This window comes from Pinus tabuliformis, chromosome 7 (assembly GCF_031772625.1).
Source record: "Pinus tabuliformis cultivar Carrire ecotype Pingquan chromosome 7, CPIR1, whole genome shotgun sequence".
Taxonomy (NCBI): Eukaryota; Viridiplantae; Streptophyta; class Pinopsida; order Pinales; family Pinaceae; genus Pinus; species Pinus tabuliformis.
Window position 1 is genome coordinate 389,996,077 of NC_142293.1, and position 20,663 is coordinate 390,016,739.

The window sequence follows — 20,663 nt, forward strand, 5'->3', positions numbered from 1 at the left end:
AATCGGCCTCAGGGAATTCAACCCTCCAAGAAATCGCCCCTCTTGAATATTTTGGCCCTCGAAAATCAGCTTCCTTTACCGCTAAATTGGCCCCTTTCTCTCTTCATATAGCGCTTATGCACTAGAGAAAAAGATCGTCCCCTAAATAATTCAACCTCCCTCCAAAACTTAACCCTCCTCTTCAGTGATTCAGCCTTTACCTCCCTGAAAATTTCTCCCAAAATTCCCCTGTAGCAATCCTTTTCCCTTCTCTTAAGTCTTGGAGTCTCTCACTCCTTGAGAAAACTATTTTCAACAATAGCAATGTAATGTAATGTGTCTTCATCCTCTCCCATGGGTTCTCTTTATGATTTCTTCATGGACCAAATCTCTAATCTCTAAAATGATTGGGGACTAGGATCAAATCCTAGATTTCCTTGATCAACAGTGGAAATTAAATCTAAATCACTTAAATAACTAATTATTTATCCTTAGAAAAACATTAACCCAAAGTTAACACTAATTAAATAATTAATCAAGGTACTTTTTCCTAAGTTAAAACTTAGGAAGGAGATCATATTAGTTGTTCCTCTCGCACAACCACCTAAAGAGAACTTCTTCTCCTACATGCAAGACACAAGCCTATGCAGAAGACCTTCTGAAGCTTCAAAATCAACAAATCAAACTAACCCCCTTAAAGTGAGGAAGACATGGTCAACTTTGATTGGTTGGGGCACACAACGAACTCCTTTTCTACCTCAACCTATGGACTAGTTCACTAGCCTGGTTGGCCCAACCAACAAATCAACTACCTTGTTAGCCTATCAATCGACTATCCACCGACTACATCTTGAAAATTTGAATGTACGATGGACTTTTTGTTCTAAAACTCACCTCAACACCACCTCTACACAAATTGATACTCGTACGCCCACTAATGGCCATCAAATTGTTGTCATAGGGCCTTCTAGTAGAAAACAAACCATTACCTTTGCCTTTAAAAGGGTCAAGGGAATTGATAGCTAGATTCTAGATTGATCATTGTAGATGGCTCATGATGATGATATACAATTTTTATGCATTTGATGTAATGTTTGTATTGTGTATTCAATTTTAAGTCCTTGCATGGACAACTATCAAGATTTAGTTTTGAATTTTATATATCATTTTGCATCATATATGTCTTATATAACAATGCCTTAGTTATATTATTTGGCAATATGGCTATTGATGTTGTTGATTTATTTGTTAAAAAAAATCAAAATATAAATTTATTTTGCATCTTTTCATGCTTGTTGCAATTTGCCAATTTTCCACTAATGTTATCAACATCCAAATTCCAAACCCTTTTTGTCAATGTTAATACTAATAATGCATGAGAGTGACTTGTGGAAGCATTTAATCTGTGACCAAATTCAGTATGCTAATCACAACTAGGGCTTTAAAGGCTCCTTTAAACCATGTCACATAATTGGTAATGCTAAGGACTTTGCACTTTCAGGTTCAATTACACTTAAAGGGAATGTGTGTTGCATGGTAGATAGTTTCATGGAACTACCTTTCTCACATGGCAATTTGAGGACCTATTTGAACAATTCAATCTACCAGTAGTCAGCTTAGTCTCTCAACTATGTTTGCAGGAAAAATATTGGCCAAGGTCCTTTCTACTGAAAGAAATTTGTGGAACCCCAAGAACCAATCCATTTGGAATCTCACTCTTCTTTCAAGTACTAAGTATGGGAGTGGTTTATGCTTCAGCAAGCTTTGGCTATGAAGACCACGATTCATAAATTTGATATTATGAATGTTGCATACACATTTTGTGGTAGAGATTCAACAATTGGCCATGTCATCTAGGGATCCCTACCTTCCAAGATCTTCTAGGCATGGTTTGTGGGGGAATTTAACCTTTTCCACTTCCTCACTTTCTTGGAAAAATACTCTCCTAGGGAATACTTGAGTGATTAGGGACAACTGCAAATCTTTATGGCACAGAATTTGTTTGTGTGTTATCAGAATTAAGTGGAAATATCAGTGTAATGCTGCTTTTCACGAGGAATCAACTCCTCTTGAAATAGTAAAACTGAGAACCTTTAAGCGAGAATTGACTTAAACTGAAACTAACTTATTTAAGTAAAGATGTTGAACCCCTTGTTATTGGGGCACAAGCTCTCATGTTCACATTTTCTGACTATTTTAGGATAAGAGTTCCATTATAACCCTTTTAGGTTGTTGGAACTTTCTTTGTTACATGATGTAATTATCCATTCCATCAAGCAATATATGATGCATTTCTCAAAAAAAAAGAGCATTGTACAAGGCATGCATTTAAGCATTTCATTGTCTCCATATATGATTTGCCAAAATTTTGGGGTTACACAGTTATTCCTAATTCTAATATGACATGGTTGTACAAGGTTTTGATAGACTTCCAAACTCCACTATGATCTGCTTGCCTTGGATGTTGGACCTCAGCAGCACAAGATGGCTATGGATAATGGGAGTTGTTTCAGATTTTGGTATGATGTTGAAGCAATTAACAGTATCACCTAGGCAACAAATGACTACCTAGGAAGAGTGATATTCAATGAGGCAGCTCACTACTCTAGTGTGTCATCCATATTCAGCTTCAATGTCAATATGCATTGTCAAGTCTCATATTCTTGCCTGTAAGGCTGATTACTACAATCATGGTGAGTGTAGAATAGTCAATATTGAAGTTTGGGAATCATTAGAGCTCAATGAGCAACGCTGTGGTTTCACAGCAGATAATCAAGTGACCTTAAGATTAGGCTACATGATAACCACGCCCAATTTTAATTTTGCACAAATTTAAAGTTTTGAAAGTAATGAATCATAGAATGATCTTTTCAAAAAAAAGGAATACTTCAATGGAAATGGTTGAATCCTTTATGACACCCCATTAGATGGCCCAGCTCTCATACAAAATGCCACATTGTTAACTTTTAATACCAGATCTGATTTGATTTTCCTAGGTGTTTATTTTATACCAGAAAATATTCACCCAATAAAATGTTTTTATGAAAAAAATTGAAAATAAATACACTGGTATTTTTAAATTTTAAATAAACTTGCAGTGGGTAATAAATGGAAAATCAGTCACATAACACAACAGTAAAATATGCCCAACAAATTTTCCTTCACATTGTATTACTCTAGAAAATTAGGGCCTCCTTTAACAAGAAATTCAACCCACAGAAATTACAGCAATGGATCCTTGCAAATAGGCCCCAAGAAATTCGATCTGCTATTATGTCGGTTGTCTCCACAATTTTGCCACACCTGAAGCTGTTCAGCGGCCAGCCCAACCCCGCCTCCCCCCCAACAAATGCAGCCTCAACCTTCTCAGCCTACCCACATTCGCTGTCTGCCTCCTGGAATTCAGCTTCAACACTCTCGGCCTCCTGTGAATAGCAAACTCTCAGCCTTGACCCCAAGCAAACTCGTCCACTTCATGTGTGCGCTCAACCTGCAAAACTCGTGCTTCCTCGAACCTCTAACTGCACACCTTTCTCTCCTCTTCAGTTTCAAGTCTCTCACTCTCTTGAGAAAATTGTTCTCTCAATCACAATGTGTCTTTCACCTTTCCCTTAACCTTATTTTATAATTTCATTAAGCCAAATCCCTAACCCTAATCTCCTAAGTGATTAATGGCTAGGATTAGCTCCTAGGCCTCTCTTGAGATTGATGGTAGAGATTAGATCTAAGTCACTTAAAATATTAAATTAGTTATCATTACAAATTTGGCTCAATAGTCAACATTAATTAATAAATTAATAAATGTATTTTTCTAAGTTAAACTTAGGAAAGGAATCATAATAATCACTTACTCCTCATGAGCAAGCACCTAAAAAGGCAATCTAACATTGTTAAAATTGGCAACTAGGGCCAAATTCCACCTTAGGACAGCTCATATGATGGAGATGATTATTGCTTTGGACTGCTCTTTTCGAGAGGTCCAATTTTGATATAAAGATCATCTCATTCTGACGAGCAAAAATGGACTTTTGAATTTATTCTCCTTCATGTACAAATTGTCAAGGTCGGTCTCAGTCAATTGTAGGCTCATGAAGCCCAATAGATGTGTCTCCTCACCCTCAACGGAGTGTATAAATTAGAGTGACCTTTCTCTCATTTGGACATCACTATCTCATCAGATATTTCTCTCTCTCCCCTCTTGATTGGTTCATACAGCTTGGAGGCAGCCTTCCCTACTTCGCACACGTGAAATAAGGATGAATTTCAGCACTATTTTGGAGGCCGAAAATTTCAGGAAACAGGTCAGCGTTGACTTGGGTGATTTTGACCCGCATTGACTTCGTTCTAGTGGGCAGAATTTTGATTTTTAAAGGCCGCATTGATTGGCACAGTTTTCAAGGTGATTGGGACAGTCTGATTGGTTTGACTTCAGCATTGACTTCAGCCTTTGACCGCAGAAATTACAGCAGTGTTTGACTGTGTTAACCAAACTGTTTTTGGGTTGACTTTGACCCTCTTGGAAGGCCCAACTTATCTGCTGTTGACTGAGCTGCTTGGAGAACATTTTGGAGCTGCTTTGACCACCGTTTACTTTCTGGTTAGGGCTGCAGTTGACTGTTGTTGACTGTTGACTTGACAGGACTGTTTTGGGCAAGTTAATTTGATATTTGTACTCTCTCTCTCCCTCTGCTGAACTATATAAGAATAATAAGAAGATTTGATCAAAGGGTTCCCCACATTGGAGTTTTTCCCTGGCAATTGCCACATCTTGTGTCCTCTTGTCTTGGCTTGTCTTCTGCACATGTTTTTATGTTCTATCTGCATTTACTGTCAATGTGTTTAAATTAATGTGATTTCTATTGGAAATAATTGGAAATTGTCATTGGGCCAATAAGGAACATTGAAATAAATTGTGTTAAAGCATAGAACATACCATTGTTATCTCAAATTAACAGATATCTTCTACATGCTTGATACTTAGCCTATCCAAAAGCACCAGGCCAAGCTAATAACATCAACACACATCCTATCACATGTCATAGATGGTGTACAAATATTTAATCATATATATAGTGTGAACTGTAATCCATGCATCTCCTTATAAGTCATTAGATTGCTTCAAGAGGATATCAATACCTTGCACCTTACTGCAATATTGATGGCATCTGAAGGGCGGAGGTCAAAATTAACTCTTTGTGTCTCATCTCCTATCTGTCATTTCAAAAGACATTAAACGAAAATAATATGTTTAATAAAAGATAATAGTTAAAGAAGTTCAAGATATTCCATCAAATAATTCATGCATATACCTTAGCCAGGTATAATTGTGCAAAGTAAGCTTCATGTACTCTTCGCGTTACTCGAACAAGTTTTACCTACAATAGAATTTTATTCACAAGTTGTTAAAAGGAAGCCTAATAACACAATTTTTTAGGACATCCAGCAGTCATGAAAAATATGACAGATATCACCTACTCTCTAGATGTCTTACTAACTTACTTCATATCCCATCTTCTCAATCATGTCCTTCAAAATCTGATAAACTGTTGGTCTAGCCTGCAGCAAAGTTTTGGATTCAGTTGACTAGCTATCTCCACCAACTCATAAATTCACATTCGTGTAAAAGGCAAAAACTAGGAAATAAATAGTTTAATGGGCATAGCTACAAGAACAGGCACATTGAAATACAGAAAAACAATTCATCCACTGCAATACTCACAACTTGGACATTGCGAATTGCTGCCATCAACATTACACTGGGCATCTCTACTGCAAGACAATGAAATACTTCAGTAACTGAATTTCATAAATGAAATGGAAAAAAAACATGCCTTGGACCTGACATTCTTCATGCCTATGGTACAGAATTTTTAGTAAGCATTTAAACGGAGTACAATGCTCAAGCTCTAATCATTAATGAATAAATTATTAGTAATAATACAAGCCAGGTGCTGAACCCATCATTTGTTGACTAAGACTATGGCCATAACCCCTTAGCTTACATATCAAGACCATGGACTCAATTTGTCCCATGTAAAATTCAGACTATTGCAAACTTGGCCGACGCATTAATTTCCCATCATTTGTTCACAAAGACTATGGCCTTCATAACCCCTTTGCTTACATATCAAGACCCCTGACTCAATTTGTCCACGTAAAATTCGGACTCTTGCAGACTTGGCCGAAGCACTAATTTTTCACTCTTATGTATACATGTTAGGATGATGTTTGTACTTTGTAGTGATATCCTAAATAGCAACATTTTAAAACCAGACAATACAAAATATTCAGCAATCTATCAGCATCCATGATCATTACCTGTAAATGTTATCTGTAAGAAATTAAATGTTTGTTGAATTGATGTCATCTAAGTTCTATGAAATCATGTATGATGTCCTAAACAACATTTTAAAAACATAAGTGTGTAAATGAATACATAAAACCAAAACAAGTCAACAGAATAGGTTACTTCAGGACTGTAATCCAGTTAGTTTTGAAAGTTTGGTAAAAACACTCATATTCCCGCAAAACTCTGTATTATTGTCTCTTCAGTTCCAGTGTAATGTATGTGTGAGACCCTAGAACAGTCTATTTATGTATGCAGGAAAGTATTTCACAAAACATATAAATGTATAGAAGTTCTCAGCATTCGAAATAACAGAGTAATTTCACAGCTTACCGTTGCCATAGGCATGTCAATTTTGAGCATGTATGATGGTAAACATGTTGATTTTTATTAGTATCTCAGATCAGGTCTATGCCTAATCACAATCATAAAAGACACTGAAATACACAACTACAAGCACTTTGCACAGCAGAAACGTAACAGAATCAATGAAATACACAAAAATATAAATGACCCAAAACTTGTTTTTATTAGTCCTCTAATAAAACAAACATACGGCTCCCGTACCAGGGATCATAGGAATCATGGCCCTTACAAAGCACTGATACAAGACAACTAGGGCTTGAGGTCAACCTCTTTTGAGCCTCAATCTGCCCAAAAGACCAATGAAAAAAATGATAAACTTACTTGCTGAAGATACCCCTGACCAACAACCCTTTCAATCCTCTTTTGTCTTGACACCTAGCAGATCCTTAGCCTCCTTTGACCACAGAGAAATACCTCCTTATACTCCTCTGCCCACCAGCTGCTCACACAGTATTCGCTCCTTCAAATACTTTGCATATTCAGCTCCAAGATCAGCTCTGCTTCTAACAATGCATTTTCCCCTTCAAAATCACTGGACATCAGCTCTTAAACATAGCTCTTTGCCCTTACTGTTCAGCACTCCTTTGTGAACAGACTTTAGCAATCACACTCAGCAATCGTTCTCCAACAACATATCAGCCTACACACTGTCCAACTGACCTTAACTCTGCCTGAGACAACTCGCCACTTCTGTTCCAAGTCTGAGGCTAATTCAACCTATTCTAGGGCTCGGCCTTTGTTGAAAATTGGCAGTTTAGGGATGAATTTCTCAGAATAGAAAGTCTAAAAATAAAATCTAAAATTAAAAAGCCTCAAGATATTAAATCACCTTGCATCAATTGGTAATCACAACAATTGGTAATCAAATATGGTTGATAAAAAGTCACTTTTATCATTAATCAATCCTAATAGTTCAATATCAACTTACTATTTTATCATCAATATTATTTACTTATCCCTGCGGCATGGCAAGAGGATAAACCCAATCGATATTGGGTGGACTTTATATTAGTTTCAGAGTTGACTAAAAATTAAATTATTTTCTCTAAAGTTAACATTAATAAAGTAATTCAAATTATTTTTGAAAAATATTTTATTTTATTTATTGTAGATTTGATTGGCTGTAGTTTTATTTCTCTTATTGTATAATGATTATAATTTGTACTCCTCACGGGCTCGACTGCTGTACAACCATGCCAGTACGTAAATAAAATTAAATATTTTTAATGGTGGTGGGTTAACATGCCTCGTACAACAGATTTAAGCCATCGTATCCTCGTATATAGCCTTTGTATCAAGACTATCCCCGTGGTAGATTCTCTGGTTTTATGACACAGTAAATGCTGAACTTAGATATAGAAGCAACTTAATAGAATACGACACATCGTTCACTGTGCAAATCTTTGAAGGCAATATAGGATTTTAATGTTTTTTTATTATAATTATTCATTTATATTTATAAAAATATATATATATATATATATATATATATATATTTATATTTTAAAAAAATTATAATTCATTGATTGAGGGATTTTTTTAATTTTCAATAGATATTTTTTTTTTCAAATTCATTAAAAATTATTAAAAAAAAATTGAAAGACTTTGGCCCAATAAAAATCAAGAAGAGTTAAAATCCCTTTTGTTTCATGGTTTTGGCATTGGTTCAAATTGCTCATAAGTTTGATCATTTCAAAGTTTGCTAGGTGGACAATCATAATTTGTTTAATCATTTGAAATACAAAATATTTAACATTCCATATGTATATAATTTAGGAATATTTATGAATTGAAATTTTTTTTATTTTATTTTTTATTTTAATAAATTTATTGATAAATTAAATTAAATTTTATAATATTTAGATAATAATATTTTATTTAAAAACTATGTATTAAAATTATTTTATTTTATTAAAATTACTAAAATTCAGTTTCTTTTTTCTTCAAAATAATATTAATGGAACAAAATAAATTGTAATTATTTTTTTTAAATGGTTCTAAATAGGATATCACAAAGCTTCTGGGCTTGCCATCAACAAAGCTAAATCAATTCTTTACCATAATGGCTCTGATGAGGACCTGATTCTCTGGATATCCCAGCTCATCGAAATTCAGTCCAAACCTCTATCAGATGGCATCAAGTATCTTGGGTTTCGATTAAAAGCTCGTTCCTACAAGTTGGCGGACTGGCGTTGGCTTGTCGACCCTTTTCTCAATAAGATTGCTCTCTGGAGTTTCCGCTCCCTCTCTTTAGGTGGCAGGATTGTGCTCGTCAAATCGGTTTTATCCCAGCTCTCAGTTTTCTGGGGTCACCTCTTCCTCCTCCCGGCAAGTATTATCCAAGCTATCAACAGGATTATATCCAGCTTTATTTGGGGAGCCAAGGCCGATCGTAGGAAAATTCATCTTGCAAAGCTGGACCTTCTCACATTACCAAAAAATTTTGATGGTTGGGGTCTTCTGAACATTAAGACTTTTGGGATTGCTCTTCTCTGTAAATCCCTTTGGAGGGGTATTTTTGGTTCCAACCCATGGAGCGACATCATTCGACAGAAATATCAAAGAGGAAGAGGCATTGAATTCTGGTTCAGATTTGATTCTATTGGCATTCAACAGGGCTCCGCCATATGGCTCAGTTTCAGAAGGGTCCAACGATACTTTCTCAGGAATCTTAAATGGAAAATCTACACAGGCAGAAAGATTCTCATTGGCCTGGACTCCTTTGCTGGATTCAAGGGCATGCTACAGGTTCCTCCTCCTCTTCTTTTTTTCCTTCGCAGATCTGGCTACTTCACATGGGACCGCATCATAAAGGAATGGTGTGGACTTTCACCCATGCTTCGAGATGCTGATGACATAGGTCTTCCACGGGACCTGCTCCCACTTTGGACCAATCTTATTTCCTCTCTCCAGTTGGGAGAAGTCCTGCGCTCTACAAATGATGATCATCTAATATGGTCCCTTCCCTACTCTTCCTCTCATGCAATTGTAAAAGATATATATTTCGACCTCATTTCGAATTCAATCAAATCGAACAGACAGCGCTTTCCAGTCTTCTGGTGGAAGCTTGGATGTCCCCTCAAAGTGACCTTATTCTCCTGGCTGGTGCTTTTCAACAAAAATTTGTCTTGGGATTCCTTGAGGAGGCGATCATGGCACGATCCCAGTAGATGTGTTCTCTGCAAAATGGAGGAGACAAACTTCCACCTTTTCTTCAAATGCTCTGTCTCACAACAAATCTGGTATGAACTTGCACAGTTTTTTTCTTTTCAGCATCTTAACTTCATCTCTGTTGATGCAGCGTTTGCCTGGTGGGGACGACAAAACACACTTCGGCCTATTCTTACCATCACCTTATGGTCTCTTTGGAAGTGGAGGAACCTAAAAAATTTTGAGGATTCTTCTATCTCTGCCAAATATGTTCTCTCTTCCATCTCTGCTCTTTATCTTCCAATCAGCTGAATGATGCAATGGTTTTTGTCCTTTCTGATTTTGGGATTTGATCATATGAACATGCAGCATGATGGTAATCTGTTTTACATGATGTGCTATGTTGCTTATCGGTAGTATTCATGAGTTTCCAATCTCATACAGAACTATCTGAATATCTTGTATATATATCCTCAATATAATATCATGATTTTCTTTCTGGAAAAAAATAGTCTCTTTTTATTCACAAAGATGAGGTGTTTGGGCTTTTACAAATCTATGTTACAAGATAAGAAATTAAATGTATTGTGTATTATTAATTATAGTTTATGATATTTCTTTAGAATGAATAATTTTCATGGTTTATTTGAATAAATAAAATGAGGATTAGGAAATGTTTAAATAGAAAAGCATTTAATTTGTACCTATAAAAAATATGTTTTCATATTTACAGATTTTATTATATAAATTTTTAATTTAGGTAGTAATTTAATTAAATTATCTTATTTAAGTTGTGGAAAATAAATTTAAGTGTCGAGGATAATAATCATTCCTCTCGCCATTTGATATAAACTTGATTTTCACACATAAAAATATAATATTAGTCAATTGAGTTTATCTCCTATGGAGAGAAAGAATGATTGGGAACCCAATCATTCTCCTTGTCATTTGAAATATATACCTTAGAGGCCAATCTCTTCTTTACTTCACAAATTTTATATTCGATTTGAAATATAATTTGATAATAATTATATATGCTTTAAGATTATAATAAATATAATATAAATTATTTATATTCATAAAAAAAAAAAATTAAAAAACAAATACCAAACATAATTATTAATTAACAAGTGAAAATAAATATATAAAACATTAGGTAAAGTAAAATAGATATTAAATATCATTAGATTCATATAGTTTTAATAAAAAAACTCAATTAATTTAATGAACTTAATTACCTATCAAATTTAACCCAGTTCCTATATACAAAAATTTAATAATGAAAAAAATCAAAATTCTAAAGATATATTATTGTGTATACCAAATATATGGAGAAACATTTGTAATGAGTCAAGGAAAGTGTACAATAAATTATAATCACGAAAAGCTTGAAGTTTATGAAAAAACCCATCTACAAATAGAATTCTTATTATCACTGTAGAGATAATGCAATCATAAATTCTTTTGTTATTTTAATTGTAATTTTTATTAATATAAAGTTGTATGTCATTATTGGTTTTTAAGCGTAATGTAACTATATTTAAACCAAGTCGGATTAGTTGCTCTGTAGCCCTTGTTTAAATATGAGAGTTGGTTCATAATTTTCAATATTCAATAATTAAACTAAACGGCAGGGAACACTGGCTATTTTGCCTTGTTATTATCCTCTTTATAATATTATTATTATTATTATTGAAAGCAATTTCAAGACACTCAATCATGGCTCTCAATATTGTTCTTACACTCTCATTATTGGTATGGCATATTCCTCTTACACTCTCATTAATGCTCTTACACTCTCTTACACTCAATAAAAGTTTGTCATAAAAGATTCTCTTACACTCTTACACTCAATAAAAGCATGTCATAAAAGATTCCTCTTACATTCTCTTTAATGCATATGTTACACTCTCTTAAAAGCATAAGTTACAAAGGCATATGTACCTCCTTAATGGCATAAGTTACATTTCCCAGATGGGCATGAGTTACACTCCTCTTGGCATGCGAGTTACTCCTCCTTTAGGGCATGGATTCGTTGCTCCTGCTATATATATGTGCCTCGCTCTTTCTCCCCTCATTATTTGTGCATTGTGAAAGAAGAATTCGAACTTGAGACGGAGTTGGGGAGAGTTGAAGAAGATTGTGAGAGGGAGACTTGGAGAATAAGAGAAGAACTTGGTGAGACAAGGTTGATTCAGTGCTTGAGTGTTTTTTCAGTTGAAGGGAAGGTTGATTCAATGTGTGCATCTGTTGTTGCTACCAGTGATCTTCATGCTACAACTTGTTCAAATTTGGATGAACCTACTCATTTTCTTGATCCCTCATTGTACTTTGTATCTCCGCTAAACAATTGATTTCTACTAGAAGAAGAATCTGGTTGGGTTTTCCCCTGGTCATTGGACCTAAATTCTCTATGTCTCATTGTATTCTTGGTTGTCCTCTATTGTGCATTTGATTTATGTTCTATCTACAATTGTTTATCTAATATTGCAGCAAAAATAAGTTTTAAAATAAGTGATTATTACAACATAGAATATCAGAATTTTAACATGGTATCAAAGCTTTGGGGAAAACAAAGTCAAGAAGACAAGTGTTGTTCCAGCCCATTTTCTACTGAAAAATCTCTTGCTATTCACTCTATTTGCAATCCATTTTCTGTTAAAATATCAAGTTGTGTTGAAAAGTGTAACTAGGTTTGGTTTTCATAAGGACAGGTAATTATGCTTTTATGTAATGAGATGTAAAGAAGAAAAATAAAATTATTATATTGACTTGTTTCATGGGTTTCATGAGGAAGAGATTTTGCTTTTGAGTCAAGACTCCCATTAAGAGTCTTTAGGAATTATATGTCATCTAGTCATAAAATGATAGAGTCATTGTCATGTAATGAAATCATGTTACACTTTGTAAAAGGTCAAATTTGTCTATGAAGTACGTTAAGATATTCCACATAGGAAATAGTTAAGTATAACTTGGTCTAGTGTAGAGTTAGGTAAAGTGTGTTTCTTTACTATGTACTTTTGTAACTTACAATCCGACGATCACAATATGTTCTAGACATGAAGTGATCTGAGGATTCATTCTCTCATCGATATTACCGACAGTTGATATGTGACTTAACACCCGATTGGTCCATGATCTCTATTTAAAAAGCATGGAGAGTCATTTGTAAGGTGATCATTCATGAGAAAAGCTTATGTAAATTTTCTTTCTTTTACATTAATAAATTGCCTAAAGTGGTCGCGTTGGCTCAGGCCATGGACTGTTTCCCTCTTTGAGGATTTTAACCACGTCAAGAATATTAGTGTATTGATCTGTGCTCTGTTTGTGAGTGGTGTCCTTTGGTGTTCTATCTGAGTAACTTACCCTGTAAATTCCTACATGGTATCAGAGCTATTTGAGGGCCGCATCCGTTGGTGATCCAAATCTGAAGTCAGTACAACTGCATCTGATTGTCGTTTCCTAAATCTATTGATCCTGACCACTTTCAGGCCAAGAGGACTGCTCTATTGCGTTAAGAGCATATGTTCCAGTGAGAAACCCTTTTCGTTTCACGCGAAAAGGTTTCCGGTAGCCCTAGCTACGTCATTTTTAAGATCTGGAAGTATATAGTCTTTATTTGAAATTTTAGTATTTATCTCTCTATTTATTTCGGTTTATTTATCTCTCTTTTTTTAATTACTGGATTCATACCTTTCATTTCTGCATATCCTCTTTGCCCCGTGACTTTGTGCGATCTAGGCAAATCAAAAACCGAAAAGAATGATTTTTCTCTTGCATATGCTCTTTTCCACCGCGTCTTAGTGTGATCTCGGAAAATCAGAAACATTGAGGAAAATATTTAGTTTCTGGCAAAAGCTAACTTCAAGCCATAAGGGTTGGTCTTTTTTGCATGTCCGTGTTGGGTTGTGTGGTTTTTGGTTTTGTAAGCAAAAAGGGTTTTCTCAAGTAAGCACGCACTCCAAAGCTTCAGTGACTAAAAAAACCCTTCCTATTTTCCAAAAAATTACTAACCTTTTAAACTAGCTCACTTGGTCCAAAGTTTACTTTATGATAATAGAGGTCTTGGGTTCAAGTCTTTCTTTTTGTTGAGTTATTTTTTTAAAAGCACATGTAACTTATGTTTTAAAGTTACTTTACGTGAAAGTGTTATCACCCATTATAAAAAGTAAGTCACTTATAATTCTAAGTCTCTTTATCTTTTATTTAAGTTACAATTTAGTGGGTAGCTCATAAAGTACCATTGTAAAAGTAACTTTAACTTATTTATAAAAGTGGGTAACATAAAATCTTTTTTTAAAGAGAGCTAATTAAATTAAGTTTGGAAAGGGGGGGGGCGTTTTAAATATAACATTATCATTCATTTCCACACATTCACATACTTCGTCGACATCTTCAACAACTTTTATTCAAAAATCCATAACTTTTTCATCTAGAAGTCGTTTTTTTTTATCGGCCTAATTTTTCAGGGTCTTTCCATTCGAACACTTAGTTTCAGCATCTAAAGTTTTTGTTTCTGTTAAAATGGAAAGTCCATGCCAAGTTATTCTTAACATCACCAACTACTTCCAATGGGTGTTCTACATGGACGATTTACTTAAAAGTAAAAGTCTTTATAGAATAGCCTCAAGCCAAGAGTCTAAACCTAAAATGAAGATAAGCAAGCCAAATGGGAAAATAGGCAACATCAAGCACGTGGGTTGATAGGGATGTCTATTTCTCCAGACCTTAGATTCCATATCGCAGAACTTGATACCCCTGATGAAGCAATGAAACAGCTCAACAAAGTTTTTGGAATTAAAAATGAAATTAGAGCCCATCAACTCGAAAATGAGTTGCTTACGTTGGACCCCAATAATTTTTCTTCCATTCAAGGTTTTTTGTCCAGGTTCAAGACCCTTAGACTTCTCTTGGAAGGTGTTAAAGTTAAGAAAAAAGACGGTAGTCTTATCTATTCCATTCTTACAAAGTTGGGACCAGCATACTTTGTGTTTGTTTCCACCTTCCATTCTACTAGAGAAGCCTTTATTTCTCAAGGACAAGACCACAAGTCCCCCTCTTTTGATGCCTTGTGTGATTCTTTAATAAGAGAACAAGAAAAACTCTTACATCTTGGTCTTCTTAATCTTGGAAACTCTTCTAAGAAAGCCTTAGCCGCCCAACAGCAACCAAGTTCAAAGAATCCTAAGAAGCAGCATCTTAGAAAGAATGGTCCTAAACCAACCAAGGGTCCTAAGCACTTTCAGTCTCAAAATGAAAAATCAATTCAACAAAATGATAAAGCAAATAAAAACCAAGGGAAGAACACTGATAGACATTGCAACTTTTGTAATCGAGATGGCCACTTAAAATCCAAATGCTTTAAGAAATGGAAGCCTTGGAAGCAGCAATGAAGAAGCATAACATCCATTTGGAGCACTCTTCAACTTCAACTTCATCTTCATCTTCTGGAATAGCGCTTTTTGCATGTGGTTGTCAAGCATCTCAATCTAGTTATGCACTAAATGTATCTTCTTCTTCTCATTCTCATGAGTGGCTCATTGATTCTGGAACTTCTTATCGCATGGCCAAAAACAAAGCCATGTTTTCTTCTTTAAATGATTGTAACACCAAAAAGATATATGTTGGTGATGATACATCTCTTAGTGTTGTAGGGACTGGAACTATTCATCTAGACAATGGTCAATTAATGATGTATTATGTGTTCCTACCTTATCCTACAACCTTCTATCTGTATATCAGATAACTCATTCAGGAGAAGGTAAAACCGTTTAATTTTCACCTCACGATGTTGTAATTAAGGACCTAAGAGATCCTAAACAGATTTTAGCTAATGGCATTGTTGATGATTTTACAAGGTTGTATAAGTTTAACAACTTTGGGTCATGAACTCTTACCTCGGTATTTGTTGCTCATAATGATGAAGTGAGCAAACTTTGGCATGAGCGATTTGGTCACTTATCGCTCCCTTCAAAATCTATGTAAGGAAAATACGGTGACAGGTCTTCCTATGGTATCTTGCAGAGATGGTGTTTGTTCTAGATGTGTACTCGAATCGGGATAGTTTCGAAAAATGTGCCTCTTGCCACACCTCAGCCCCCTTACAGCTTGTGCACAGTGATTTATGTGGTCCACTTCCAGTTGTTTCATTCTTTGGCTACAAGTATTTCTTAACTTTCATTGATGATTTCTCCAGACACACTTAAGTATACTTCTTAAAACTCAAGAGTGAAGTCTTTAACATGTTCTTGGCTTTTAAGGCCTTTGTTGAGAAATAATATGTTGGCATTATGATGCATGTGTTGTACTTGATGGCAACCCACTTGTAGCAGAACATCTCACTTATATATAACTAGATGAATCTATAGAAGAGAGATCAGAAGATGATAGTCCTGGCAAGTTAACTTGGCCATCCAAAGGGGAAGATTGTTGGCATTATGATACAGGTGTTGTCCTCGATCGCAACTTACTAAGGTGACAGATCACAGTTCAGGCTCACAAAATGAAGAAAAAGAGATATATGCAAGTTCCCCTTGATAAAGCCGCGTATACACACAGGTTATCCGACCAAAAGGTGCGTATATGTATACACGCACTTTCATGCAAGGGAAGGCGCGTATATTGGGTTTTGGTCTGTGGTATTTGCATTGTTTTACAAAACGGCCGAATCGACTCCGACTCGGCCGAGTCAAAGGCCTGGGGAGTGACTCGGCCAGCTACCCGGTTCGGTTGACCGAGTCATCCAATGACTCGGCCGAGTCATCCAATGACTCGGCCGAGTCATATGTGACTCGGTCAACCAGGCCGGGTAGCTGGCCGAGTCACTCCTGAACTGTGAAATCACAATATAAGTGTTATAATTTTACAGCAAGCTAATATTGCAGCAACCATTTCCACCACTGTCTATTAACTCAAAACATGAAAATTACATAGCAACTAGCTCGTCATTTCTCTAAGACATATGCCGAATAGTCTGTAATATGTATCTAGTAAAGAATAAGATTGATTAGTTTCAAATGCAGCCATGGATTGTTTTTGTATTGTTCTTAATTTGGGAACATTTCCAATATTTTTGCAAGTATGCTTGTGGCAACAAGACCATACAGGCTGCATCTTGATTCTTGCTACTTGTAAACTTATGCCTTGAGTCTTCTTAGATTCATGGATGGCACCTTGCTACTAGTAACTCATGCCTTTGAGTCTTCAAGCTTGCTACTAGTAAACTCATGCTTTCTAGTCTTCTTAGACTCATACACAGCAATAGCATCTTGCTACTGGTAAATTCATGTCTCTGATTCTCCAACCTCACTCTGAATCAACTCTCTTGGCTGCAGCTCTGCAATTCATCTCTTCTTTATAGTTTATAGAATAGGAGAGATCCAATCATCCAAGTTTTACTGATAGTGATTAGTGACTACGGTAGAGTCAATATTTAGACCTAAACCTTCACATGTGATGGATCAAAAGTTACAGAAGAGAAGGCTGCATCTTCTGTCTATCACAGTATGGACAATAATGTTTATGAAAATACTCATATCAACAATACAAAGTTCAAACCCTTTCAGAAATTCTGATCAAGGATCCAAAGATCAATGCACATGTATGTGCTCACCTTAATGCTGCAAACAATAGGACTGGTTAATTGTGTAACTTTTACATGCTGCTGTAGGATGAAGAGTCACCAACAAAACTGTTAATGCAAACATTGTCATACCCTCAACAGAACTCATACTTAGCATGTGCAATGAACATGGAGATTCAAGCATTTTATGTGACTGCTCAAGATTATAGTTCCAGGTAGCTTCAATGGAGCCACAGATACTTCATATGTGGTCTAGAAGAAAGGGCCAAGCACCTTCAATAAATTCCAAAACTGTCTTCGACTCTTCCCCCACTGTGTGTTTGAACTTTGGACAATGGAAACATGAATGAAAATCTTTAAAATTATGTTTAAAATATTTAAAATTATGTTTTTTAATAAAAAAATAAATATTTAATGTATTTTTTACAACGACCGAGTCATTGAAATCGAGCCGGCCGAGTCATTACCGAGTCGGAGTCGGAGTCGGAGTCGGAGTCGATCCTCGGCCGAGTCGGAGTCGGAGTCGGAGTCGATCCTCGGCCGAGTCGGAGTCGGAGTCGGAGTCGTAAAACACTGGGTATTTGGACCATGGTATTGTGATCCATGGTATTGGTCCAAGGTATCTTGTCCGACGTATTGACCCCAGGTATTTGGTCCAAGGTATTGGTTCTAAGCACTGTTTTACAAACCGGCCGTTTCGAAACCGACTCGGCCGAGTCGAACCGTTTCAATAGCTTGAGGACTGACCCAGCCAAGTAACCGGTCCGGTTGACTGAGTCACACATGACTCGGCCGAGTCATGTGTGACTCGGTCAACCCGGCCGGGTCCGATATGACTCGGCCGAGTCACAAGGGGACGGCTGGGCAGCGTAAAAACATAAAAAAAAAATCATTTTTTTGGTATTTTTTCAAATGTTTAATGCAGTTTTCAAGTTTTCATGTTGTCTAAGGTAGGAAATCTACTCTCTAGCCATATATTTTCTTAGAAAACTGACCAGACATTGCCCAGTAAATGAATGTATGTGTGTTTGTTGCGTAATTGTTGTGAAAATGCCCGCGTGTTATTGTTCTATGTCTGAGATATTTTGAAAGATAAGGGTTTTTATGTAATGCATTGATATATGTCCAACATAACCAATCAGACAAAATTTAAGTTAGTTTGACCTAATTTCCTTTCTATATGCCCACATTTCCAATTTGGCATGTGAAAAGGGTTGTCAAAGCAATGGATATTTCCCAAAACCCAAAAGTCATTAAAACTTTATGAAAAACATGTTAGTTGGATCTATTTATCGCGCTTTCACCCCACTTCATTGTGTTATCATTTCTTTAATTGTACTGTCATTCAATCCCTTTTCCACATACCTAGTGTAGGCACAAGATCAAAGTTGAAAGGGTATGTTGCACCTTATATAATCAGATGGAAATCCCAGGGAGAAAATGAAAAACCAAGGGAGGAAAGGTGGTTCGTTTTGAGACCAGAAGTTTAGAGATGGTAAATGCTGACCCTACAATCTAACTAGCATTCAAACATACAGGATGCATAGCTTTATGTGGAAAATTCGAACACATGGCCACCACTTTCAGCATGCCAGTTTGTTTTCCCTCAGTTGTAAAGGTGACAAGGTCAAGGTCTCTATTTATACACAATTTGTTGCTTGATTGAAGGGACACGTCTCTGGAGGTCGTCGACTATGTATTGCCATTGGGTACCATTTTGATATAGTGGATTGGTTCATGAGCCTACTTTGATCATATGTTGTCTTCCATCTATATTATAATGCTGTGTGTTTGGAAACATGAATGAAAATCTTTAAAATTATGTTTAAAATATTTAAAATTATGTTTTTTAATAAAAAAAATAAATATTTAATGTATTTTTTACAACGACCGAGTCATTGAAATCGAGCCGGCCGAGTCATTACCGTTTCGGAGGGAGTCGGAGTCGATCCTCGGCCGAGTCGGAGTCGGAGTCGGAGTTTTAAAACATTGGTTCTAAGTGGTTTTGGACCATGGTATTGAGTAAGACCTAAGACTATAAAAGGAGGAGAAGGTTATTAGGCAAATGCAGTCAAAAAGTCCTGAATATCTGATGAAGTATGAGATCTAGTATGCAGGTTATGGGTTCATAATGCTTTGCTTGATCTGAGCTAAGGAGGAATCTCAGCGATTGACGGAGAACAAGATCTAAGGATAGATTTGGATCTAATGGCTTGGAATGAAACATCTCTATACGGTTTGATCACGCTTATTCTAAATCCGTATACTGATGCATGTAATGTTCTGTAAATATTATGATCTGGGTATAGCTCAAGTTTGGAACAGCTGCAAACCATGAATGAATATTTACAAATGTATACGTTGGTTGACTATGATAAAAGCACGTACATACGCAGGTTAGATACATCTAAGTAGCGTATACCTTATGAACTATGATGTTAAAGTTATAGGTGGTTTTGGTTGTTGATGAGTTCTAATGACTATTTACTGGTGTCAGTATTCTACATATTCAGTTTGGTTGATTGTGTTTAGCTTCAGTGTTGATAGATGAGATTTTATAATGGATCAGGATCATAATGACTTATCTTTATGTGATCTGATGGACTAGATCTGGTTGCTAACACTCATATTATCCTTGTATATGTAATGATCTGGGTATGTCTGAAGTCAGGAAGTGCAGCGAAGTTATAAGTAATTAATGACATATACGCTAGTTCGCTTTGGTGAAGTTGCGTATACACGTTGGTTCGGCTCTTCCAAGTAGCGTATGCACTCTGATGCATGATTTTTGATGATACATTTAGATCTGAATATTGTTGCAGAGTTTTGTGTTATGCTCTATGTTGTGGTGACCGCAGTTTGTTGACAGGGTTTCAGTGATTCAATATTGGGTGATTCAGAGATTGATGATGCTAGTGTTGATTGATTGTGTGCTTCAATGATATTGATGGGTCCAGTATGAAAATTGGATGAAACGCGGCCTTCAGATTATGGTGTTGTGCTTCAGGAGTATCCAGTCTGAAAATTTATGAAATGTGTACCTGGAGGAAGAAAGAGAAGGTTGTAGCCTTATGTAGGTCAGCACCTATGTACTAGTACATCAGCGAGTACAAGAGCTAAGGGGGTTGTAGCTCCCTTCCAATAGTAGCTGAAAAATGAGTGAAGGTTGGAGCATTAAGTAGGCTAGCGCCTACATACTAGTAAAAGGATCAGCTAGTGCAAGAGCTAAGGGGGTTGTAG

At 36.0% G+C, this 20,663-nt stretch overlaps 1 protein-coding gene across 2 annotated transcripts in view; it reads right to left on the bottom strand.

The window, feature by feature from the left end:
* Nucleotides 1-20,663, bottom strand: part of LOC149247635 (bifunctional nuclease 2-like) — a 96,394-nt gene that overhangs the window by 44,548 nt on the left and 31,183 nt on the right. For both annotated transcript variants that reach the window (XM_089458255.1, XM_089458256.1), the window contains exons 3-6: nt 5,699-5,748; nt 5,479-5,535; nt 5,289-5,354; nt 5,116-5,190 (exon numbers count right to left, since the gene is read on the bottom strand). In XM_089458255.1, coding sequence (XP_089314381.1) covers nt 5,116-5,190; nt 5,289-5,354; nt 5,479-5,535; nt 5,699-5,748 — 248 coding nt within the window. The remainder of the gene's footprint in view (nt 1-5,115; nt 5,191-5,288; nt 5,355-5,478; nt 5,536-5,698; nt 5,749-20,663) is intronic.